Here is a 24,303-nt window from a genome sequence, read left to right as displayed (position 1 = left end):
TCTGAGACATTCATTAGGTCTTACTTCTTTTAATATCAGATCTTCACTGCCTTCCAGCTGTCCTCAGTCCTCCATTCCACATTCCATTCTCCAGTCTCCCTTGACTACATGCCATATTCTACTCAGCTACAACATCCCCCCCTTACTTATCAACTTAGTTCATCATACACATTTGTCCAATGTGTCCACGGTTCACAGTCTACTTCTGTTCACTAATAGTCTGTTCGCTAATACATGGGCTGTACTCTGCTGCAAATGAAATACTCCATCACAGCATGGCTCAGACCAGTGTATGTGTCTGTCTTTCGGCGTACTTCCACTGACAATATGCCCAGCCTGTACACTTTCATCTTTGCATCCCTTTTTACTTGATATCCTTTTATGGTACAGCATAGCCAGTATGTGTTTTACTTATTTTCAGTTCTGTTTGCATTTTATTTTCACTCATGCCGCCTGTTTGCCTGAATTTCTCATTTTCAGTTATTCCTTAATCTGCATCCATGTTCTCCACCCGGCTGGGTTACTGTATCTGGAATGAGTTGTGTTGTCATTGTTAATCAGTCACAGTTTATCACATCTTGCCACCCATACGGTACTGTGAGTGCTAGTGTCACTGTAAACTCCTTACTGCTGACTTCAGGAGCCTTCCTGTTGCACACCTCACACTTTCCACTGCATACTTCACTTCATCATATCTACCCTTTCCTTCCCTTTTTCCTTTTAAAAAAAAATCTTTCTTTTTAAGTTCTTGCCGGCTGTCTTTTTCGCTTTGCCTTATTTTGTAATCTATTCCACGGTTTTCAAATTACCCTATCGTTGCTGTAACTTCAAAGCAATCTCTTAAATTCTGAACAGCCATTTTGTATTACATACCAACATGCATATATACGGCTGTCGCCCACTTGAGAAGCATATTTACTCACAGACCATTACAATGCACCTGATCTACAGACCCCCTGGACCTATAGGCTCCTTTGAGGAAGACATAATTTCCCTTCTTACCTCTAACACGAAACCCTCCTCAAAAATTCTAATATTAGGTGACTTCAACTTGGGTCTCAATAACCTCAAAGACCAACCTGGCACTACATTGGCGAATTCCTTGTCTGTCCTAGGCCTTACACAAAGAGTCCTACACCCCACACATGAAAAAGGAAGAATCCAAGACTGGGTAGCTGACCTTAATTGTGAAACCACCATATCTTCTATCGAACCATATCCGTGGACTGACTATTCCCTACTCTCTTTTACCATCCAAGATTGTAAACCTCTGAATAAACATAATCTTATTGCTCCACCGATCACAAACGGAAACAAGAGGAATATCACTGTGGACAATCTCTTTCCCTTTCTCCAACCTATACTCAATCCTTTACCTGCCACATCCGATCCGGCCCAATTAGTGGAACTTTACAACAAAACCATCACCTTAGTTCTAGACAAAATCGCACCACTCAAACTACACAAAAGTAAACCCAAAGCACACCTGAACACTTGGTTCACTCCAAAACTCAAAGCCCTACGAAACAAAAAAGGAAACTCAAAACGACCTGGAAAAATAACCCCACCCCATCCAACAAAGACAACTTACTCCAATCCACAGCGAACTACAAAAATGAAATCCTATTTGTCAAACGCAACACCTATAACGATAAGATTGACAAAAGCCAGTTCGAGCTCCAGAGAATTTTTTACCATACTAAGAGAACTGAAATCCCCCACCCCTCCATAAGATAATTGCATCAGGGACAAAACTTGGTGTACCAAAATCCAAGACGCATTAGCTAACAAGATCACCCTACTACAAAATCAAATAGCTGCCAAAAAAAGTAACCTCCCTACTCAGGTAAACTTCTCTAAACCTAGTCCTGACCTCCCCAAACCTCCTCACTTCTTTAAATTTACTCAAGTATCCACCCTTGATGTGGAAAACATAATTACCTCACTCAAACCTTCCAATTGCCAAGGAGACACCTGCCCCGCTTCTACCATCAAGGAAGCTGCCATTGAACTGGCTCCCTTTATCACTACGCTTATCAACTCATCCTTCCGCACATGTATTGTCCCCACTAACCTGAAAAACTCATTGGTACTTTCACTCCTAAAGAAATCCTCCTTAGACCCAAGTTTCCCGATCAACTTCAGACCCATCACAACTGTCCTCTTCCTGCTAAAGATCATCGATAAATCAGCCTATATCCAGATTCAGTCTTACTTAGAGACCAATAACTTACTTGGACTTCGTCAATCCGGCTTCAGACCTCAACATGGCACAGAAACAGACCTGATTGACCTGAAGACACAGACTAAAGACATGAAAGACAAAGGAAAATCCAACCTCCTGCTCCTGTTGGACCTGTCAGCCGCATTTGACCTAGTTGACAACAAGGTGTTTTGCAAACACCTTTCATCTGCGGTCCACTTTTCAGCAGAAGCCACAACATGGATCCAATCCTTCTTAAACAATAAGTTGATGAGTCTTTTCTTCATCGGCAGCAGCAGATCCTATCCCCATAACTTGCAGAGTCCTGCAAGGATCTTGTGTATCACCTGCCATGTATAATGTGTTCACCAAACCATTGTTTGATGACTTAGACTATGCAGATGACCCCCAGATCCTCATTCCTCTGACAGGCTACTATGAGACTGATCTAGCACTGGTGAACAAAATATATCTCGCCATTCAGGCCTGGATGGCAACACATGGTCTGTGTCTGAATGATGAGAAGACTGAGCTCCTACTCTTAGCCACACCCTCCAATCAGAAGAAACTGAGTAATCAATATCTCTCTTTCAACATTGATGGCAATGACATCAAGGTAGCTAAAGAGATAAAAATCTTGGGTTTCTATCTAGATTCCTCCTTGAACCTGTGCAAACAAATCAGTGCCACGGCTTTGGCAACAGCCTACACCTGTAAGCTGATCCAAGCCTGCAAACCCTTTCTCTCCACAGAAAGCTGTTTGGCATTGGCCAGAGCTCTCATTCTGTCAAAAATCAATTACTGCAATGCACTGTACCTAGGAGCCTGTAAATACATCACTAATAAACTTTTCTCCAAAACAACGCTCTCAGAACAGCCCTTGGCATATCCAGAAGACAGCACATTTCTATGATTAGACAATATAACAATTGGTTATCCATCAAGGATAGAATTAATCTCAAAACAGCCTCCCTAACCTTTAAATGTATCAACAACGAAGCCCCACAATACCTCATCAAAAAATGCACCTTGACTCCTCATGACCTACCAGTCCTACTAATTCCAGTTGTCTGAGTGTACCCAGGTTCAAGCAAAAAAGAGCACGGGGCAGTAGCTTTCTTGTCCTGGTTCCCAACTGTGGAATTCCCTGCGCACCACCTTAGGAGCTGACCAATCCTTCCACAAATTGAGGAAAAACACTTAACTCTGGCTCACCTCCAGAGATCCCACCCTGCTAGATAGCCTCCACCCATGACCTTGTTAACTATGATAGCTCCCCCTCCGCACCTTGTATTCCACATTGTACATTTATGTCTCTCTCACTGTGTGTATTTAAGAAATAACCTGTAATGTATAGTAATGTAATTGTGTTTTTATCTCCTGTACTGTAACTAAGACACTTCATATTCTTGTAATGCACCCAGGCCTACGAGTGTGGAGCGCTTTATAAATAAATAAACAAACAAAGTCTTGAAAAGTGTAATCAAATTGCCCACATTTACCGACTGTATGCAGGGAACAGTGATATTTCAATATATGAATGGGTTGCATTTCAGAGTTCATGGCAAATTAAAATGCAGGCTAAAAAGGCAATTTCAGCTGAAGGAAAGTTTAAGGAGAATTCATTGACAGCAAGTTTCAATTCCTGGCCCTGAATCCCCCAAGAGTGTAACTGGATTTCAAAGCTGTGTTGACAAGGGAATGAGTTGAGAAATTCCCCTGCTCACCAAGTTTTATGAGCAAAAGCACTCAAAGCCACCATAAAATGTGCCTTAGCTGGCAATTATCCTTTTGAAGCTCGTACAGCACCCCTCTTGGTGTCACTGCCCCACCTGGCAGAGGGTGTGACAGGTTTATGGAGGGGGATGATATTCCTTTGTGTAAAATGTAGAAATATGCTTTTCTTCATGTAATATCGATAATATCCATCCTAGAATATTCATGGGCGGATTTATTAGAAGCTGTTAGTGAGCTGCTTCTGATGGGGTGAAAACAAAGTTATTTAGTAAAATATTATGGGGCATTCCTGATGTGACTGAGAAATATGAAAAATTGAGGAAACATGAAAAAGGTAATCCATATCCCGCCCACCGAATGCCCGATTTTTCATGAATATAGTTGGGAAGTAAAGGAGGAAAACCATAACTCGGCCATAGAATAACCTACACCCTTCTAGGTTGGATCATTTGATTCACAAAAAAATATAGTGTCCAAAAATGCTGGTATATGTGGCGTAATCTGGTGAGAAAGGGCATTTGTCAAAATGGGAGGTTTCCATGTGCAAGATCCAGATACACCCCCCTGCCCCAGTCATATGATGGACGAGGTATCCTCCCCTGGCTTCTCAAATCACTCCCCCATTTTCTGGACCTACCGGCTCGCAGAGGGGAGGGCACCCTTGACCACTGCCCTATCAGTTGTGCAAGAAGGATGACACGTCTGTGATGTCATCTGCCTTATAAATAAGTTACTCCACCTCAGGTGAGGACTCTCCCTGAAAATCCCCTAAAATTAGGAACTATCTTTTCAGAACTGGGCCTACCCTTGGGGTAAAAACCAGCACCCGAGTAGGACCTTTTTGGAGGACAGAAATAGATCTTGACTGCCTCCTTGAAGGTCCCTGCAGTGAAGTCCTGGCACCCCTTGAAATCCATCAAGCCCTTTTCTTGTAAGTTTAGACCTCCCCAGCAATAGATTCAATAAGCCATATATATATTTCAGCCTTGTCATTGGGATTCCCCATGGTAAACCCCCTATCTTCTCTGTTTGTGTAATTCTGTCATTTTCCCATGGAAATATTTCATTTATTTGTGCATTGTTGTGTATTTGTGCAGTTGTTCTCACTGAAAATCCTTTATTTGCACATGCAATTCTGTCATTTGCCATTGAAGAGCCTTCCGTCATCTGAGTAAAACCCTAGTATATTTGGTTCAGTAAATCATTTAATTTCCCTATTATTTCTTGGGATAGGAAACAGTAGCATTCAAAACTACCTCTCCCTTCCCTGTGGCTTGCGAGTCATTAAGAGCTGAAAAAACAATTCTTCCATCTGTTAAAGGGTGTTTCAAAACAAGTTCCCATTTACATCTGTCATTTTGAATCCAAACCAATTTTGTTATTGTGAGTAATCCCTTTGTCCAAAGTTTCCCTGTTATGCGCCTCTGTCATTGTAACTGAGTTTCCCATTGTTTGAAGCAGGTGTGTCATTTGCAGCATCAGGAAAAAGTAGTGGTATTTCCATTTTTGTTTTTCTAAAAATTTCTATTAACCTTTGAAAAATCGTTTTTTCTACTCTATCCTTCTTCGCCTACCATATTCTGAGTGCAGATTTTGAATTGCATTTCCTTCATTTTACGTTGCTTAGAGCTCGCCTGTCATTTTGAGCCCCAGCAAAAACTAGTGGGATTTCCATTTTCGTTTTTCACTTCACCTGCTAAAACCCATGTTTTCTAGCTCAGATCTCTTTGCCCTACTGTACCCTGTTCAAGGATTTTGAATTGCATTCCATTTTTATTTTATTTGGATTTTTTCATGTTTTGCCTGTATTAAAATCGAATTTCCTTTGTGTGCTAGGTACTCTGTTTTGAAGCCCTATTTGTCTTCTAGTGTAAGCAGCCTGAAGTACCCTTGTGTGATTTCCCATAGCAGAAGTGTAAAATCATTGAAAACCCATTTTTCCATTGTACTCCAAAACGAAATTCTCCCCCTCTTTACTGGTTCCCCCTCTTGTGTCTGTGGGCACTACCCACAAACCGATTTGTTCATTGTATTCTTACACCCTCCACTGCCTTCCGTTCAAAGGGATTCAAACCAATTGTTGTTTGGGGGTGAATTGTCGCAGGGGGGAATGCTTAACCTTCTTGCAATGATTTGAGTTGAATTTTTTGTCTTGCTTTGCATAAAACCAAGGAGTGGCATCACAGTATCTCTTAACCGGGTTACTTTATAGAAGTTTGTGCATTTGTGTTACCACATCAATAGTGTCTGCTTTCATTTTTTTGTTCTGATTTGATATTAAAATAAATTAATAAAGTATTCATTGACAACACACCAACCTGGTCCCTGGTCTTTTGTGACAGCGGGTGCTGGTAGAGGTTGGGTGCGAGACAGGTTGGAGGCCTCCTTAAAAAAAATGTGTAATCATAAAAAGAGTTATCTTGTGCGCCACCTTCATTTGCAAGGGGAGCGATCCCTGACTTGTGGGTGCGGCATAATATATTGTGACAGTTCCTATTGTCCCCTTCCTGCTGTCTACAGTGGTTCTGAGGTGCCTGCATCGTGTGTGGAGGGTGATGGTATGTTCTGGGTCCTGGCATCTGGGGTGATAACTGTGGGAAAAGTAGTGATATCTCATATGCTCCTTGGGTTGGGACGGTCCCTGTGGGCTCCCTGGGTGGGGGATTCCGTACTGTGGCGTGTTATAATAATGGTCACTATAAGGGTAGTTTCCTCCCTGTCTGCTCCGGCACTCCCTGATGAAGTGGCCCCATCTCCTGCTTGACCAACACTGCCCAAGATTTCCTCCCCTAGGGCACCTGCCCAACGAATCCTTCTCCTTTCTCTCCCCGAAATCCACCTCTCCCTCTCGTCGGTCGTCCTTGCCACTGGGGTCTCATGTACTGCTGATTTTCTACCCTCTGCTCTTGCCCGTGTCCACCCATATAGCAGCCATAGTAGCTTGTGTAGCGATGGAGACACCTCCTTCCTTTCCCAACTGCTCTGGGGGCTGTGTCGCCGTTGCAGAAGCGACCGTCAGTAATTTTGTGTGTACGAATTTCATTTCCTCTGTCAAGCGTCTCTGAATAGTTTCTTTTTCCCTTTCTTTGATCCTCCTACAATGGTGTACTATGATGCTTTGAATCTCAGGCCATCCCTTCCATCCCCGCTATCTTATCAAGGGCCTTCTGTACCTCCTTTGGGAGTCCCCGCTTTATAATGAAATAAAATAGAGACGTAGATTGATCCCACGCTGTGCCCATTTCTGATCTCCACATCTCTTGGACCCGAAGAATGAAATGCGCAACATTATGTAATGAAGTGCGCTGCATTATGTAATGTAAATCGGGAGTATCTGGGAAGGCTCTCTGCAGTGCATCCCACACATGTTCTCGACATGTGTTCAAACGTTATTATCCTGCTTTTACCCACACTGATTCTGCCTGGTCACCCACTGCAGATACTAGTAGGCTTTAAATATTCTATGCCAAGGGCACCCCCGCAGTCTGTTTCTCGAATGCATAGATCAATTTTTACCACACCTGCTGTGAGTGGGGGGAGGAATTTGAGAGGTTGTTTTTATACATCTTTGCCCATGGGACATAATGAGGTCGACCTGCTCCCTTCTGGATTAGGGGCATTTGTAGTTTTGATTTCCCTTTGCCTCACATCCTCTTCTCTTTGCTACTGCCATTCTCCCCAACCTGTCCCTTAGCCTCCCCTCCCATGCCCCTTCCATCAGCTGCGTGCTGAATTGTAACTGTTGGGCCCCTCCTACAGCTCCTTCCTCCTCGTCATCGAAATCACTCCAGTATTCCTTATCCCTTACTGACCCTACGTTCTCATATCCCAAACTGTCTGTTTCCTCTTCCACTCAAACTGCCCGTATAGTTCCGCTATCTCCGGGGGGTCATAAGGCGGGGATGGTGCAGTACTTTTGTTTTCTGTCGGGCTTCCCCCGGACACATAGGTTGGGTTTGAATATCCTGCCACTGGTCATGTTAATAGTGGGGAAATTCTCTTGGGTTCTCCTTCTCTCTTTTTGTTCTCCAACCCCATAGTCTCACAGTTACCTTTTCTAGTTCTAGGTTTCTCTTATCTGTGACAGGTGTTCCTTCGAACATCCGCCACAGTTCCAAGATTTCTCTCCTTGTCTGCAACCTCTTCCCCTTGTACTTAAGAGTCAAATATGTGGACATGTTGTCTAAAGTTCCCTTATCGAAGGACCCTACCTCTGGCCAGGAGTTTGGAATCCCTTCTCCCTGTGTCTCTGTCACCCATTGTTCATGGTATTTTCTAACTTTGTCACTGTACAGGGGTCTGCATTTGCATATATGAGATAGCGGTGTCTCTATCCCCATGAGTTGTCGCTGTTATTTTTTCCAATGGGTATATCTACCAGGGGATGTTTGTGCAAGATTCCTTTACCCTGCTCCTCTAGCTTATGGATGCCTCCAGTATCAGTCATGTACTGTCACAAGTTGGAACCGTCATTGGCATTGTTACACAGAACACTAAACACAGAAAAATGGTGCAGACTCTGGAGATTTCCCAGACTCTCCGTGTTCAATTTACACAACACAGTAAGCTTTTTTAACTGCCCCTCTGGGGTTCAGTTTACGGCTACTTTTGGAGCTTATGTAAAGAATCTCCGGGACAGAAAGTATTAATTTTCTGATTGTTATAGACCATATATACACCACAGGCAGTGAGCCAACACTTTCACTTCTCCCGTCCTGCTGAAGGCCATCATAATTGAAGCTAATTGAGTATTATAGGCCCGAAACACCTTTGTGTCAACTTGTTTTTTGTTTGAGTGTTCCAAAAGTGACAAAAAAGACAGTATTTCTATTGTATACTTTGTTATTGAAAAAAACCTTGGCATTGCAAGGCTGGTCTGTACCAATCACGAGATGTCATTTTATATGTAATCACTGTGCAAAATTGTGTATGTTTTTATGGGATGGTGTGAGACTCACTATACCTTGATGGTGATGTATGGTTTTGTATAATTTACATAACATTATGCAATATTTGTGAACATGTTCAGAAAAATGTATTCTTTCACAAGTTTTCATGTCCAGAAACGCCCTGATCAATTGTGTTTTTTGATATACAGCATTAAAACTGACAGATAGCTAAGACTGAGGGATTGAGGCATCATCTGTTGAAAATGTGTTGTTTCCCTCTGCTCCTATTTAACATGTGTGAAGCAAACATAATATTAGAGCAACAGCAAAGTTTCTGCCCGAACTTTTAAAGATACTCTTGCAGATTAGTTGCACACAATCATTGAGTTGCAAGATGTGACACTGCATTGCCCCCCTTTCTGAAGTGCAGCACCGCAACCCCCTTACCCGTTTCCATAAAGTTATATAATGTTGCTGACGAATTGAAATTTGATTGACATTAATCCATTCTTTCCACAATATTGATTTCTTTGATTCCTTGGAACCAAGAAACCAGAAGCATTTCTGCTGTTGGGCTCAATACAGGGCTTTTTCTCAAATGAATGCAAAGTTCTGGAATAATGGCATCTGAAATCATTGTTGCTCATACTTACCATAAATCCATTTGCGTTTCAATTTGGGAAGCTTGGAATTAATGCTGGCGCGTACAGGCTAGCAGAGATGTATCACGGGAGGATAGCTCAGGGGCAATGCGCTCGCCTTGGAAGCAAGACAACGCGGAGCAGCACAGGTTCGGTCCGCGGGTCCGCGCTTAGAAACCTCCGGGTCTTAAGCGCGTTATAAATAACCAATCATAATCATAATCACCTATGCCATTCATTTCACCCAGCCTTGTATCCATTTTTAATCGATCCACTAGCACCTATAACAAGCAAAGCCAGACCTATTGGCTTTGTCATATTATGCAGTGCCAGCAATCTTTGTATGAGGGAGATAGCTTCTCCAAACTGAATTTAAAGATACATAAAATATAGGGTGTGTTTTCACATGTGCAATCTTTCCTTGTTTTATTAATCTCAAAATGCCACCATGTTTTTTCTCTGCACTCATTTGTGGTGTTCATGTTTTGCAGTTTCATGAAGATGGCACATACCTGGACACTTTCGTCACCTTGGCCGCGAAGTACCATTACGCCAACACGTTGTGGGTTGGGAAATACATAGCGTATCTTTGCATCACTCACCCCGATTATGCTAAAGCGATACTTGCTAGAACAGGTAAGGCGCCGCTAATGCTGCTGCTTCTGATTCCAGAAGTGTCATGCTGTTAGGTTTCCTGCTGTTGGTACTGTGTGGCTCTTACATGTTCACATTGCTGCCTGGTCCTTCTCCAGATGTGTGTTCCCACTCCTCTCAGTCTCGCGTACTACCAATGAACTCTGGTCTTCCACTTCTGCCCTTCCGTGCTGGAGTCCAACCCGTCCTGGCCTTAAAATCATATTCCTTGGCCTTCGGCCATATCTTGTCCGCCGTCTACAAAGGCTTCACATATCCATTGATATCTTATCCACCATCTGCAGAGGGTCTAAAAGTCCTTCTAGAGACGTGGTTTCCCGCTGCTCTCATTCTCACATACTACCCATGAACTCTGGCCTTCCACTTCTGCCCTTCCCTGGTAGAGTACAAGCCATTCTGGCTTATCTTATCGAGCCTATGCAAAGAGCGTATTCTTTGACCTTCAACGATAGCTTGTCCACCGTCTACAAAGGGATCACAAATCCATTGCTGTGAACCGGGTGTTCAAAATTCTGCTGCTCAACTACTGCTGTGAAGGGATTGCTTTGGGCATATTGCACCTGCATTACGGTCTTTGGAAGCCTCATTCAAATGTACATTTCTATACCTGGTCTTGCTCCTTGCTTTTATGCATCCATAACCACATCCAACGAGAATAGATACAGCAGCCGTTTGCTTTCAATTTGGCCATACCCATGCAGTACCGTGCACCTGGAAATGTTATGAAGAGGTCAACAACAGTGTAAAATGGCCACCAAGCTGCAGATACCGTTTTTGCATTAAGTGATGAGCATTTGACAAACCTCAAACCCCTCACTGCAGCCTCTGTACATTATATTGCCTCTGGGCACAGGTATAAAAGGACCCTGACTTGAGACCAGCCTTTTGTAGGGCTTAATCCGGCTGCTGTGTCTGCAGAGCGGCACTGGTGGGTTAACACATGGTGCCACCGCTTGGGGTTGTCAATGGAGTACCAGGTAGAAGAGATGTTGTTGAGTGTAAAACTAGGCACATGTTCCCACCTAGGCAAGCAGGGATGGATTGCCATGCAGACTACGTTTCCCAACATGTTTACGCTAGTAACAAGTGGTCATTTGTTTTGTAATTTGCCTCATTTTCACTAACCATCTTTAGGATTGTATCTTTCTGCTTGGCAGGCATGGCATAGCTTCGTCTAGTTGGCCCTGTTTCATTTTCTTGACAATCTTTCCTGCAAGCATTTGCTTTTCTAGATGTCATGCCCTGTCCATTACCTGCTGCTATGCGTTCTTGCTTACCAGCTGTGTTGATACTGTATACGTTGTGTGCTTTGCTTTGAATGCCACGAAGCATGTATTGTCAGTTGCATATGATCATACAGATTTGGCACCTTCACTATGGGCCTCATTACGAGGTTGGCGGTAAGGGATTACTGGCACAGGTAAGGGCACCGGTGCCGGTGATCCCTTACCGCCCTACTACGAGGTCCCTTAGCGGGTCCCTTCCTTAATGCCCGTTAAGGGACTTCAGAGCTCATAACGGTACCGCAATTTGCACCGTTATAAGCACCTTCCCCTTCCCATTGAGCCCTATGGGGGCTGAAATGGGAATGGGGAATGGCTTTTTCAATGGGGACTTACCGGTCCCGCAAAGGTCAGAATAGACGGGTAAGTCCCCATTGAACGGGACCGGACACGGTACCGGTTTTGGAGGTAGTCATGGCGCTAATAGTGCCATGACTACCTCCAACCTCGTAATGAGGCCCAATGTCTTCTATCTTTGTTAATTATGCTACCATTTAAACATGTTTATACAGTGGAACCTTTTTTAGTGATCAAAGGATCCATTAATTACTTTTGACCAAAATATGTACATTTGCCTTCCTTTGTCGGGCAGACCTTAAGACAGCCAGAAAAGGAATAAATACAACCCTCTAGGGAAAAAAGCTTGGAACACTTTTTACAAGGATAACAAAGTTTTACTTCCAAAAAGAAAAATACATGTCAGCAGGGGCATTCAAACCCTACTGTACAGAGCACACTAGTTGGTTCAAAACAAACAGAGCATTTTATAGAACAGCACGATCACTCATGATATGATATGGCATTTATAACGCGCCTATACCCAAGTGTTTCGAGGCGTGAAATCATGATGCAAACAATATATGGTATCCTTTTCATCATTCTCATTGGTGGGTCCCTTATGTACATAATGGTGGCCCCTTATCGACCACTAGACGATTGGCTGCAGCTGCTTGTGTCAATCTTCTTCCACGTGTTCCTAGGCCTTTTTAAGTTTACCCCCTAGCAACACAATTGGTACATTAGATGAAAGACCTTTCTTCTCACATTTCTTTTTCGTTGATGCATTTATTTCATTTTTCACAAATACATAAGCAATTCTCAAGAGTGCAGAACATGAATATATAAACAATTTAAATGAGGATTTACTGGGTCTTCCAAGGTTGGAATGACCTGGTAAGTCCCCATTCAGTGAACCCCGACCCGGACACAGGTTTGGAGGCAGCTATTTGCACCATGGCTACCTCCAAACTCGTAATGACCCCCATGGACACACCGATGACAGTGCGGTGATAAGGGAGAAGTGTTTGGATAGATTATAATTGAGTGGGAATAATATTGGTAACATATTCAGGGCAGTTCCAATAACATTAGTTAATCTTGCTGGTATTGCATACATTTTTTATTAGTAGACTTTGTTTTGTTGGTGACTAGGACAAACCCTTCCATTCACTTATCATCATATTACTTGATTGCTTTTATTTCCAACGACTGTGAAAGTGTAAGGATTGTTGACATTTGTTAAAAGATGTGTATTCCAAAATACAATGGAATTAAATTCAGAGTGCTTGAAACAAACAAAGTAACATGTGAAGAAATAATAAGAATAAGAAATGCAATCCTTCTTAGAATGCAAGTACAGTGTATTTGATATTGTGGGCCTCATTACAAGGCAGGCGCTCCCGTAATGAAGGGTGTCGGTACGGGACCGGCACCGTTCATTACGGGATGCCTGATTACGAGGTCCCCTAGCGGGACCCGGAACAAACATCTGGTAAAACCAGACGTCCTTTCCGGGTCCCACGAGGGGACCAAAGAGCTAATAACAGGTCCGTTATTAACAGGCCCATTATTAGCTCCATTCCCATTGAGCCCTATGGGGGCTCAAATGGGAATGGGGAATGGTTTTGTGCATGAGGAATTACCAGGTCCTCCAAGGTCGGAATGACCCGGTAATTCCTCATTCACAGAACCCGGTACTGAAACCCGGTATGGAGGCAGCCATGCCCTTATTAAGGGCATGGCTGCCTCTATACTCGTAATGAGGCCCTGTGACTTTAGCTTTTGTGCCTTGTTGTATGTTGTTTGGGAACATATGAGAAAACTTTAAAATCATTAGTACAACTACAAACAATTCCAAGTTATAAGTGACATATGCTTTTTATTGTAATTGACATATTTTATTACAAACTACACATTATACTGAACTGCTAGTGGTACTGTCTGCGAAAATCCAGTGGGGGGTCATAACGACCTGGGCGCAAAGGGATACCGGGCATCGGTAATGACACCGGTGCCGGTAATCCCTTTGTGCCCTATTCCGAGGTCCCTTTGCGTGTCCCTCCCTTAACGCCTGGTTTTACCAGGCGTTATGGACGGGACCCGCAAAGGGATACCGGGGGTCAATAACGGTATTGCAATTTGCGGTACCGTTATTGACGCCTTTCCCCTTCCCATTGAGCCCTATGGGGGTTCAAATGGGAATGGGGAATGGCTTTTCAAATGGGGATTTACCAGTCCCGCAAAGGTTGGACTAGACCGGTAAGTCCCCATACCACCAAGTCGGTGGCGGCACCGGTATTGGAGCTAGTCATGGCACTGGTACATTTTTCATGGAAAGCTTGTGCGACGCAGGCAGGTATGACACGCCAAATGCGGAATGCCAGTCTTCCATGTATCCACAAGGTAAACGCTTGATTGGCCGCAAGCCTGTACCATCTGTTTAAAATATAGAGAAATAGAATTATTTAAATAATTGAATGTATCTTTTTTTTGGCACAGCTTTGAAAAATGAGGCACAGATAAGAATTATAAAACATACTTTGTGAGTAAAGAAGTAACAGTCTAATAATTTTTGAAATTATGATATTATAAATATGTATATGCGCTTTGGAAAATAAAACAAGATAGGAAGATCATTTGGTCATACCTTGTAATTGGGAAAAATCATTTTGTTGACTCTCAAAATAGAAGATGGGATCCTTTAGCATGAAAAAGGAATAATAGATTTTACAATATACCAAAACGTATATAGCTAGTATACAATGGCCTTGTAGAAAAACATAAAAGGCTATAGTGCAAGGTTGGCACCAATCAAACGGATATACAAAATACTCATTACTAGCAAGATGAAGGTGAACTGTTGCAATAGGTTTGTGCATCTGCACCAATAGCATTCCCAATGCAGGTCTTGTAAGGCATGCTGCCCTGACGTTGTGCTGCTGGGTCACTATAGCGGTGGAGGTTCTTCTTCGGCTTTGTAGGCTAAGCAGCCAGCGATTTCTCAGCAGAGAGGGTCCTCCACCAAAGCTGGCCTTGACATTGCTTCACATCTATGGCACGGCACGTATCAAGTAGCAAGTGGAAACATCTTCCATGCGACGAGGAATGGGGGGCGATTATCACAATTTTCACTCAATTCACAGGCCCTCATTACGACCCTGGCGGAGTGGGTTTCCGCCAGCGTTATTCGCGGCGGACCCGTCCGCCCTACTACGAGTTCCCGTAGCGCCATGGAGCCTTTCTCCGCCTGGTTTTACCGGGCGGAGAAATCCATGGCGCTAAGGGACCTCGTTGTTAATTACGCCACCGTACTTTACGGTGGCGTAATTAACGCCTTCCCCACTCCCATTATACCCTATGGGGCAAGAATGGGAATGGGGAAGGGCAAAATGGGGATTGGGGATTTACCGCTCCGCCAAGGTCGGCATGGGGTGGTAAATCCGCCAACCCCCATGGCGCTATCGGCGGCTTTCCGCCGTGCTCCGCGGTGCATTTAGCACCGCGAATTCCGCCAGGGTCGTAATGAGGGCCACTGTCTTTTCTGTGACTTTCTATCTCACCCATTTATTTATTTTATTTATTTTAATTCTTATAATGCGCCACATGCCCGTTGGTGCACCCATATCCTCTTTGCTATACTGAAGCTTGTAAAGACATGATTGAATTGATGCCATAAACATTGAAGATTGTTGGAGGAGAAAATCAATTGTGAGAGATAAAAAATGTATTTAGTAATTTAAATAAACACATACATTGATGTATTTGTTTTTAAATGGCATGTTTAGTAAAAGTTAGAGAAAGATACAGACATGTTAAAAAAAACTGTGCAATTATGTTTAAATTATTGAAAGTCAAAGCGCTTGTAGAGAGAAACCATTAGAGCTAGTGTACCTTTTTTGGTTCTATTTTTCATAGTTGTTCGGAAGCTGAACAGAGCAAAAATGAGTCATAGAGGCGTTGTATAATGTAGATGGACATGAAGGCAGAAGAAACTCCAATGTTGTCGGATAAGAAAGGGTTTCTTGATATTTGTAGTGGAATATCCAAGGAGATGCATCAATAGATTGCTTACAGAGGACATTCGAATGACATGTGCACTGGTGTGGTGACAAGGAGCGTAAGCTTAAAGTTAGCATCTGCTGATGTCAGCTTGAAGGGCATGTGTTCTGATTTACTGCCACCCTGGCACTTGAACTGAGGGCGATTGATCAACGGATAAGATTATCACAAGATGGCGGTTTTCTACCTGTGTGGTTTGTGTGTCTAAGTGCCATAAAATCAAAGGTAAGATGTATTTGAAAGAAAATTGAAATCTATTGATATATGCTTAAAAATACAATCCCTATCCACTAGGCCAATGCAATTCCTGAGAGAACTTCTCCTTTGACATAGCTGCATGAGAAACCGCACTGTGTGAGCGGAGCCATGAAACAAATATGTGAGACAGTTAAGCATTCCTCAGTGAAAAGACCTGGCTCCTCATGCAGCAGACACTATTAATTCATGTGGCCCTATTGAAAAATGCAGCTTAACTTTCCTAAGCAACCTCCACCATGTGGGAGATATATGCTGAGAATCCTGCTCAATTCTTCAGTTTTTGTTCCTGAATGCAAAGAGTTAATTTAGCGGTCCTGTAGCTATGGTTTAGTTGCTCAACCCAAAGGAAGAGCCTTTTTTTGGTTGGCTTATAACTTTGCCCCCCTGGACGAATCCCATGAAACTTTGCAAAAAAAGTATATGTTGCCGTCAGATTGATTCTGCGAGGTGAGGCTTCATCAAGGAAGGGCAAAGTTATAGTGGGGTCCCAAAATGTTTGGTTTTTCCCATAGACGCAAAGGACTTTCTTTTTACTTTTTTGGTACATGCTGCAGTCATTGCCTATGTGTAAGTATGATTAGGTTCCTGCATTAACAAAAACACTCGAATATAATGTTTTCTTTAGATGAGAACATTCTTTAATACATGAAGCAGTTTATGATAGATCTCCCGATCACACCTGACATCTTGTTACCAAAATTACATACACTGCACCTTGAAGAGACTATTCATGAAAATGATTTTAATATGTGATGTCATCAGTGATGGCATCAATGACATTTATGATGTCATCTTTCATGTACTGGGTGTTAGTCTTAGCAGTGCACTGTGGTGGCGCAAGTTATGGTTGCTTAGCTTACCATAACTGGCGAATTTCAGAGGTTTTTCGGTTTTATATGTAACCATAACATCCCTTTAACAAAGGTTTTCATTGAATTTGATAGCTTTTTATAAGTGCAACTTAACCATAACGTCTCTTTAACAACATTTTTTCCGTGAGTATATATATATATATATATATATATATATATATATATATATATATATATATATATATATATATATATATATATATATTACAGAGCCTGCAGTAGCAGCCCTGTAGTTATGGTTAAGTTGGTTAAGGTCAACCCAAAGGAAGAACACTTTTTTGGTCGCTTATAACTTCTCCCCCCTTGACGAACCCTCACAAAACTTTGCAAAAAAATATATGGGACCATCAGATTGATTCTGCAAAGTTTGGTGATGTTTCGTGCAGGGGGTGGGGGCAAAGTTATAGGGGGGCTGGCAAAACAGTTGGTTTTTACCATAGACGCAATGGAAAAATAAAATGCTCACAGATTTTCACAAAATTTGCAGCAGGAGTGGTGCTTGGTCCCGAAAGCATGCTTTTGAAAATTTGGTCTAAATTCGTCCAGTAGTTTATTTTTAAATGGCCACCAAAAGTAGGTGTGGGGATGGGGGTGTGGATGGGAGCACTGGAGACACCGTTAGTGCAGGGTCTGGGGAGGACTGGGGTGCTGCGGGAGAAGCGTTGGCGTGCCATCGGGTGCCGAAGGCACTTTTCCAGACGCTGCCACCTGAGCCACCTGCACTGTTGCAGCGCGGGCCGTTCTCAGGTCGGTCCGGTTCGCCGACGCTGCAGCAGAGCTGGACGGGCTCAGTGATCTATAGTTCACAAGCAGACCCCTTCCCCTCCGACGTTGGTCGGCGGCCAACCCCAGGAACCCAAGCCCCATGCATGGCCCACCCGACCGACGTCGGAGGGGGGAATGGAACCCGGAAACCCACCACCATAAGCCCCAAGCAGCTCTCCTCATATGCACGGCCAACGGGCCCCATACATGCCACGCTGCGATTCAGCTGCAGGAACCACAGCAAGGCGCCAAATGCAGGGGGCGGAGACTGCATGAGGCTTGAACGCTTTGTTGCACAAGTGGACCGCAGCAGCCACATGGAAACTGGGCGCTTGGTAGGAGGTCCTATTACGAGCAACAGGACAAAGGGAACATGAAGGGGGATGGCAGCTCTTTTTCTAGGGGCAGGACTGCCAGGGTATCAGCCAATGAAAGGGAGGGGGAGAGCACTGGTCTCTGATTGGCCCTATTACAGAGGATAAAAGGGTCTGGACTGATGACATTGTTGTTGCTTATTGCAGGGAGAAGGAGAGGAGAGGGCAGCGACTGCTGGGCCTATCCGGGCTCGAGTGAGTAGGAGAAGCCTTCCAAGGAGTATTTACACCAGACATTAAAATCCCACAGTGAAGTAACTGTACAAAAGTCTGTGGTTTCTCTATTCTTGAACATTGGCAGTTCCTTGAATAAAGTTTTGTCTACCATCAATACCGGCTCCTGTCATGATTCCCGAAAAGTGGTGACGAAGGTGGGATATCGAGAACAAAATGGAAAAAATCATTCGACCGCTGTCGGAGAGCCAACAGCAGCTGCAGCAGCTCATCCAAGTACAAGCGCAGTAGGCGGCAGCTGACTGCCAGACCTTCCAACAGGCTATCCAATTACAGGGCACCCTCCAGACAGCATCTCAGGAGAAGCAGCATGAAACCATCCTCCACCTGACAGATGCAGTGGCAAGCTCTCGAAAGCAGCCCATCTTGCAAAAGTTTAAGGAAGGTGAAGATCCAGCGTTCTTCCTCACAGGCTTTGAGAGAATAGCCCGGAACGCTCAATGGCCAGTGGACAGATGGGGACAGTATGTGGGCCCCCTTGCTATCAGGAATAATGCACAGAGCATACCAAGCGGTAAACTCGAATGGGGCCACCCCCTTTGCTGAAATAAAGACGGTGGTGTTAGATCGATTGGGTCTAGATGAAGAGGCCTGCAGTATAAAACTAAGAGACACTAAATTGAAACCCAGAGAAAATCCACGCCAACTCTATTATCGGGTCCACAATCTCATAGAGAAATGGCTGTAGGTGCCTGGCCCAGGTGTACAAGACATAATGGATAGTCACCCTGGAGCAATTCATAGAGTCCCTTCCCCCTCCGATGCAAAGATGGGTTTGTCAACTCCACCGGCCCACCTAAGCAGAAGCAGTCGACATTGCCTCCGCCAATCAAAAGACCGGGGGAACAGACCTTTTGTAACGGCCCATCTACCCGTAGCATGATACCCCTTCATGAGTTACCTGTATCCAAGGGCCCTAGATGTCTGTTACCAAGGTGGAGGCCAGCTGAGGAATGCCCTCCTCGACAGGAAGATAAAAAACCCAGCACCAAAGGCCGTTCATCTGCATTAGCTATAGGATTCCGTCAACCTCAGTGCTATGATTGTGGGGTATGGGGCCATATAGCCCGCTTTTGCCCCAGAAGAAGAGGAACAGAGCCTATGGAAATTGGGTTTATAAAAGCAGAACCAGGACCCCGGTTCGAGGGACCATGCACCATGGACAGGGTGGACGGGATTCCAGCCGGGCATTACTCAACAGCGGAAGCAGACAGACCGCCATATTGCCAACCGTAAGTGATTCGCCTTACCTACCTAATGTACATGTACCTATACGTTGTATACACGGGGACGTGAAAGCCTATCCCATGAAAACTGTACAAGTAGAAGTAGGCCCTAACATTACAGAGCTGCAAGCTGCCGTCCTACCTTCCTTACCCGCCCCTGTTGGTTTTGGGACAGATCTACCCCTCTTTCACCAGGCAATAAACGCCCTGGACCACAACTGGTGGGGTGAAGCACCATTCGCCCAAGAACCAATACAACCAGGTACCAAGGGTCATAAGAAAACCAGTACTGAAAAAAGGGAAAACCGTCTTGCACGGTGCAAATCCATGTATGCCACCCAGCGAATAGCCTGGAACCCTGAAGATCATGAGGAATCCATCCGGGGAGAGACATTGACGGACCCCACCCTTAGAGTTGCCCGAGAAAGAGCTCTGCAAGACAAAGATCCTAACCTGACTAAGGGACCAGGTTTCACATCTAAACAGGGTTTACTATACCGGGTCTACCTGACTGAGGAAGGCACCCGAAGAGAACAATTCTACCCAAACCCCATCACCTGATTATCCTCTAACTGGCCCACAACCACCCATGCAGGGGCCATATGGCCTCCCTGAAAACCCAACAAAACATTTTAAAGAGACTCTATTGGCCAGGGATTTATGGTGATGTAGCCAAATTTTGCAAGGGATGTGAAAACTGTCAGCTGACAAGCTGGGAGAAACTGGTTAAGGCTCCATTACAACGCATGCCTTTGATTACCATACCCTTCCAGCGCATCGGTATGTATTTGGTAAGACCACTGGAGCCAGAAAGTAGGGGGGTACAAGTACTTGTTTATCATGGATTATGCCACTAGGTACCCCAAGGCATTTCCCTAAAGGGGACGTCAGCAAAACAAATATGGAATCAGCTAATCCCCTTCTTTTCAAGGGTAGGCCTGCCTACCGAAATCCTTACTGATCAAGGAACAAACTTTATGTCAACCATCATGCGACAGGTCTGTGAAAGATTACAGATAAAGCAATTACGCACCTCGGTCTACCATCCCCAGACGGATGGATTGGCGGAAGGTATAACAAGACTGTAAAGAAAATGCTAAGAAGGGGGACGGGACCAGAAGGAAGAGACTGGTTCCGAGCGGTACCCTGATTTCTGATGGTGCTTAGAGATACACCCCAATCTTCCACTGGGTTCTCACCTTTTGAGTTATTATTTGGGAGACAGCGCTGAACGATTCTGGATCTGGTCAAAGAAGACTGGGAAAACAATCAAGAAACCCCCTTAACCGAATATGCCGAAGAACTAAGGGAACACCTAACCACAATGCGAACAATGGCAGAAGCCAATCTAGGGCACGCACAAGACAACCAAGAGAGAGCATATAACAAAGGGAGCTGTTTAAGGAAGTTTCAACCAGGGCAATGTGTACTAGTCTTGTTACCAACCAGCACAAACAAACCATTGGTCCGGTGGAGAGGACCCTATGTGGTGAAAGAAATTCTGGGTCCAGTAAACTATCGGACACATGAACCCCACTGGACTCCTTCTGCTAAAGTATTTCATATCAACCTCCTAAAAATATGGATGGATCCCTCTCCTGTAGCCATCATGGCCTCTTATGGGCTAAAGGAGGAACCTCCCAGGCGACGCTGCCACACAGCCACCTAGAAAGGGTACAGTGGGGTGAAACCCTGACTGACCTAATGAAGAACGAGACCTGGGAAACACTCAAAACCCATATAGAAACATTCTCTCCTCTACCTGGCAGGACCAAGGTTATAGAGCACCAGATTGAGACCCTACCCGGACAAACGGTCAGACTCCGACCGTACAGGATCCCAGAGGCCCGAAGACAGGTCATAAAGAAGGAAGTAGCAGAAATGGTCCGGTTGGACATTATAGAACCATCAACTAGCGATTGGTGCTAACCGATCGTACTTGTGCCCAAACCGGACGGATCAATCTGGTTTTGTATGGATTACAGACAGCTCAATGCGATTTCACAATACAAAGCCTACCCCATGCCTAGGATGGATTAACTTCTAGAAAGGCTAGGTTCTGCCCATTACCTTAGCACCTCAGACCTCACAAAGGGGTACTGGCAGATCCCATTACGAAAATCAGACAAAGAGAAAACCGCCATCTCAACACTTCAGGGGCTCTTCCAATACAAGGTATTACCCTTCGGGTTACATGGGGCCGCGGCCACCTTTCAGAAATTGATGGACATTCTTCTACAACCACACACCAACTAAGCGGCTGCATACCTGGATGATATTGTGGTGTATAGTGCCTCGTGGAAAGAGCATCTGATTCATCTCCAAGAAGTGGTTCGCATTTTAACCAGTGCCGGTCTACATAACAATCCTAAAAAACAACATTCTAGGGGTCCAGGAAACCAATGACTGGGTCATACTGTGGGGCGGTGGGGTGTTATCAGACCCCAGGTCGCCAAAATCAAGGCAATACAAACCATACCTGTTCCCACCACCAGGAAGAAAATAAGGGCATTCTTGGGGTTTAGTGGGTATTATAGACACTTCATTCCCAACTTCTCAACACTTGCGGCCCCTTTGACCGACGTTCTGAAGAATGGAGGTTCTCCTGACCTATCTAGCAACATCGCTGCATTACAGGCCATCGAAGGACTGAAATGCTGCATCGAATCGCATCCTGTGTTAAAACGTCCTGATTTCCTGAAACATTTCTACTTGCAGACTGACGCCTAAGGCCAGGGGTTGGGTGCTGTCCTGTCGCAGGAATATGAGGGCATCCTGTATGTTTCGTGAGCTGGAAACTCCTGCCACATGGGGTTGTGTACTCAACGATTGAAAAGGAGTGCTTGGCCATTAAGTGGGCGGTTGACTCTATTCTTGAACATTGGCAGTTCCTTGAATAAAGTTTTGTCTAGCATCTATACCGGCTCTTGTCGTGATTCCCACAGTAGGTAAAAAACTATTAGTGATATCTGGGTTCGGTCTGCGGATTCACATCGCTGTTCAGTCCACAGACGGGCTTCCGATTGGTCCAGAGGGCGGCGTGATGTCTGCGGACGTCAGACACACCAGCTGATTGGATCGTGAAAAGCGTGAGATGCGTCCGATTTTTGGAAACGCCTACCATGTTGGATTCACGTTCAGCCACCATTGTGAAAACATATAAAAAAACACAACATTGCAATTTCACTTGTCAAACTAATGAAACAATCAATGGGGAGGTGAGTGATGAAGACGATGGGATGGGATATGGCCTTAAAAGCCCCCAAAACTGGCATTGTTTTGCTATGACGTCCACGAACATCACGCCGCCCTCTTGGGGACATCTATGCCTATTTCTGCATTACAGGGTCAGTGAAAAGCATTTTTTGGATGGCTTATAACTTTGGTCACACTCAAAGAAACTGCATGACATTTTTTTATGTAATTCTAGACCGGACTCTGAAGGTTTCTGCAAAGTGTGATGCTGTTTTTTCAAAAGGGAACAAAATTAGAGGGGGATCCGAAAATATTTTAACAGCTTATAAATGTGGTGCCATTTGACGAAATCTGCACAAAAGTTAGAAAAAGGATTTTAGACCTAGATATGAATGTTTTTGCAAAGTTTGGCAGGATTTTGTCAAGAGGGGGCAAAATTAGTGCGGGTCTCTAAATTGTTAGATGGCTTAAAACTTTGTTGCCGTTTCACAAATGTGGACAAAGGTTTTCAGAAAGATTATATTTATTCGCCAGGTGCACGTAGTCATCAACGGCTATATCACCGTGATGTCTTCTTTGATGTCCTAGGTGTTAGTCTTAGCAGTGCACGGTGGTGGCGCGATGCGTAGCTTACCATAACTGGCGAATTTCAGGGGTTTTTCGGTTTTACTTGGAACCATAACGTCCGTTTACCAAAGTTTTTTCTTTGAATTTTATAGGTTTTTATTATTCCAACTTAAAAATAAGTTTTTTCATTGAAAAAAATAAATAATATATATATATATATATATATATATATATATATATATATATATATATATACACACATTATGATGTGCTAACAGGGTTTTCGCTTCAGGGTACCTTGGAGAAACAGAACAGGACGTCAGCTGCAATGCACAGGTGTTGCATATATACAACAAACAGGGAACATGGGATGAAGTTAATCACCCAACCACTCTTGGTTTCCGAGATATGAGCTGACAGTTGGTTTCCATAGTGTCAGTGACGCTTTTACTAAGGGGCCATGCATTGCAGACATGTTTGTGCTTGCAGGTGTTTCATATCACAAACATAAAACAAATAGGCATAGACATAGGTCGGAAAACCACCCAAAGGGCCAAGGTAGGCATTTTCAAGGTCATCAGGTAATACATAAATGCGGCCGTGGGGCCAAACCCGCTGATCATAAGTCTAGTAGAGTGAAATGCAGGAGTCATAGGTGGGAGGTGGGAGGGCAGGTTATTTGCTTATTGTACTCGGGCATGCATAGCAGATTTGGATGATTTAGTCATGGAGACAGATTTTAATATTCCTTTTGAGCCTCTTGAAGCTATGTTCTGTTTTTACAGTTGAAGGAGGTCATTCCAGATGTTCCTTTCTAATTCTGCAGTGGATCTTCCTCCTTGTTTCATTGTTTTTTACCTGGTATAGTGAGGTTGCTACCTTTATGATCCAGCTACATATTTTTTTATGCAGGTTTTCAGGTGTTTACTGTAGGGACATTGTTATGTAGAGGTCAGAAAGTAATACAGTTGATTTTGTGTGTTTGAGCCAGTTGAGGTTTCTCTAGCTTGATGAGATATAGTCTCAGGGCTTGCATCTCAAAATATGTCTAGCTGCTTTAGTTTAGA

General features: G+C 44.0%; 1 protein-coding gene across 1 annotated transcript in view; it reads left to right on the top strand.

The window, feature by feature from the left end:
- LOC138547970 (cytochrome P450 4B1-like) overlaps positions 1-24,303 on the top strand; it is a 283,416-nt gene that overhangs the window by 11,475 nt on the left and 247,638 nt on the right. The window contains exon 2 of the mRNA XM_069642247.1: positions 9,962-10,106. Coding sequence (XP_069498348.1) covers positions 9,962-10,106 — 145 coding nt within the window. The remainder of the gene's footprint in view (positions 1-9,961; positions 10,107-24,303) is intronic.

This window comes from Ambystoma mexicanum, chromosome 1q (assembly GCF_040938575.1).
Source record: "Ambystoma mexicanum isolate Mex_15411 chromosome 1q, UKY_AmexF1_1, whole genome shotgun sequence".
In the NCBI taxonomy this organism is placed as follows: Eukaryota; Metazoa; Chordata; class Amphibia; order Caudata; family Ambystomatidae; genus Ambystoma; species Ambystoma mexicanum.
This window is presented reverse-complemented; position numbering and strand designations above follow the sequence as displayed.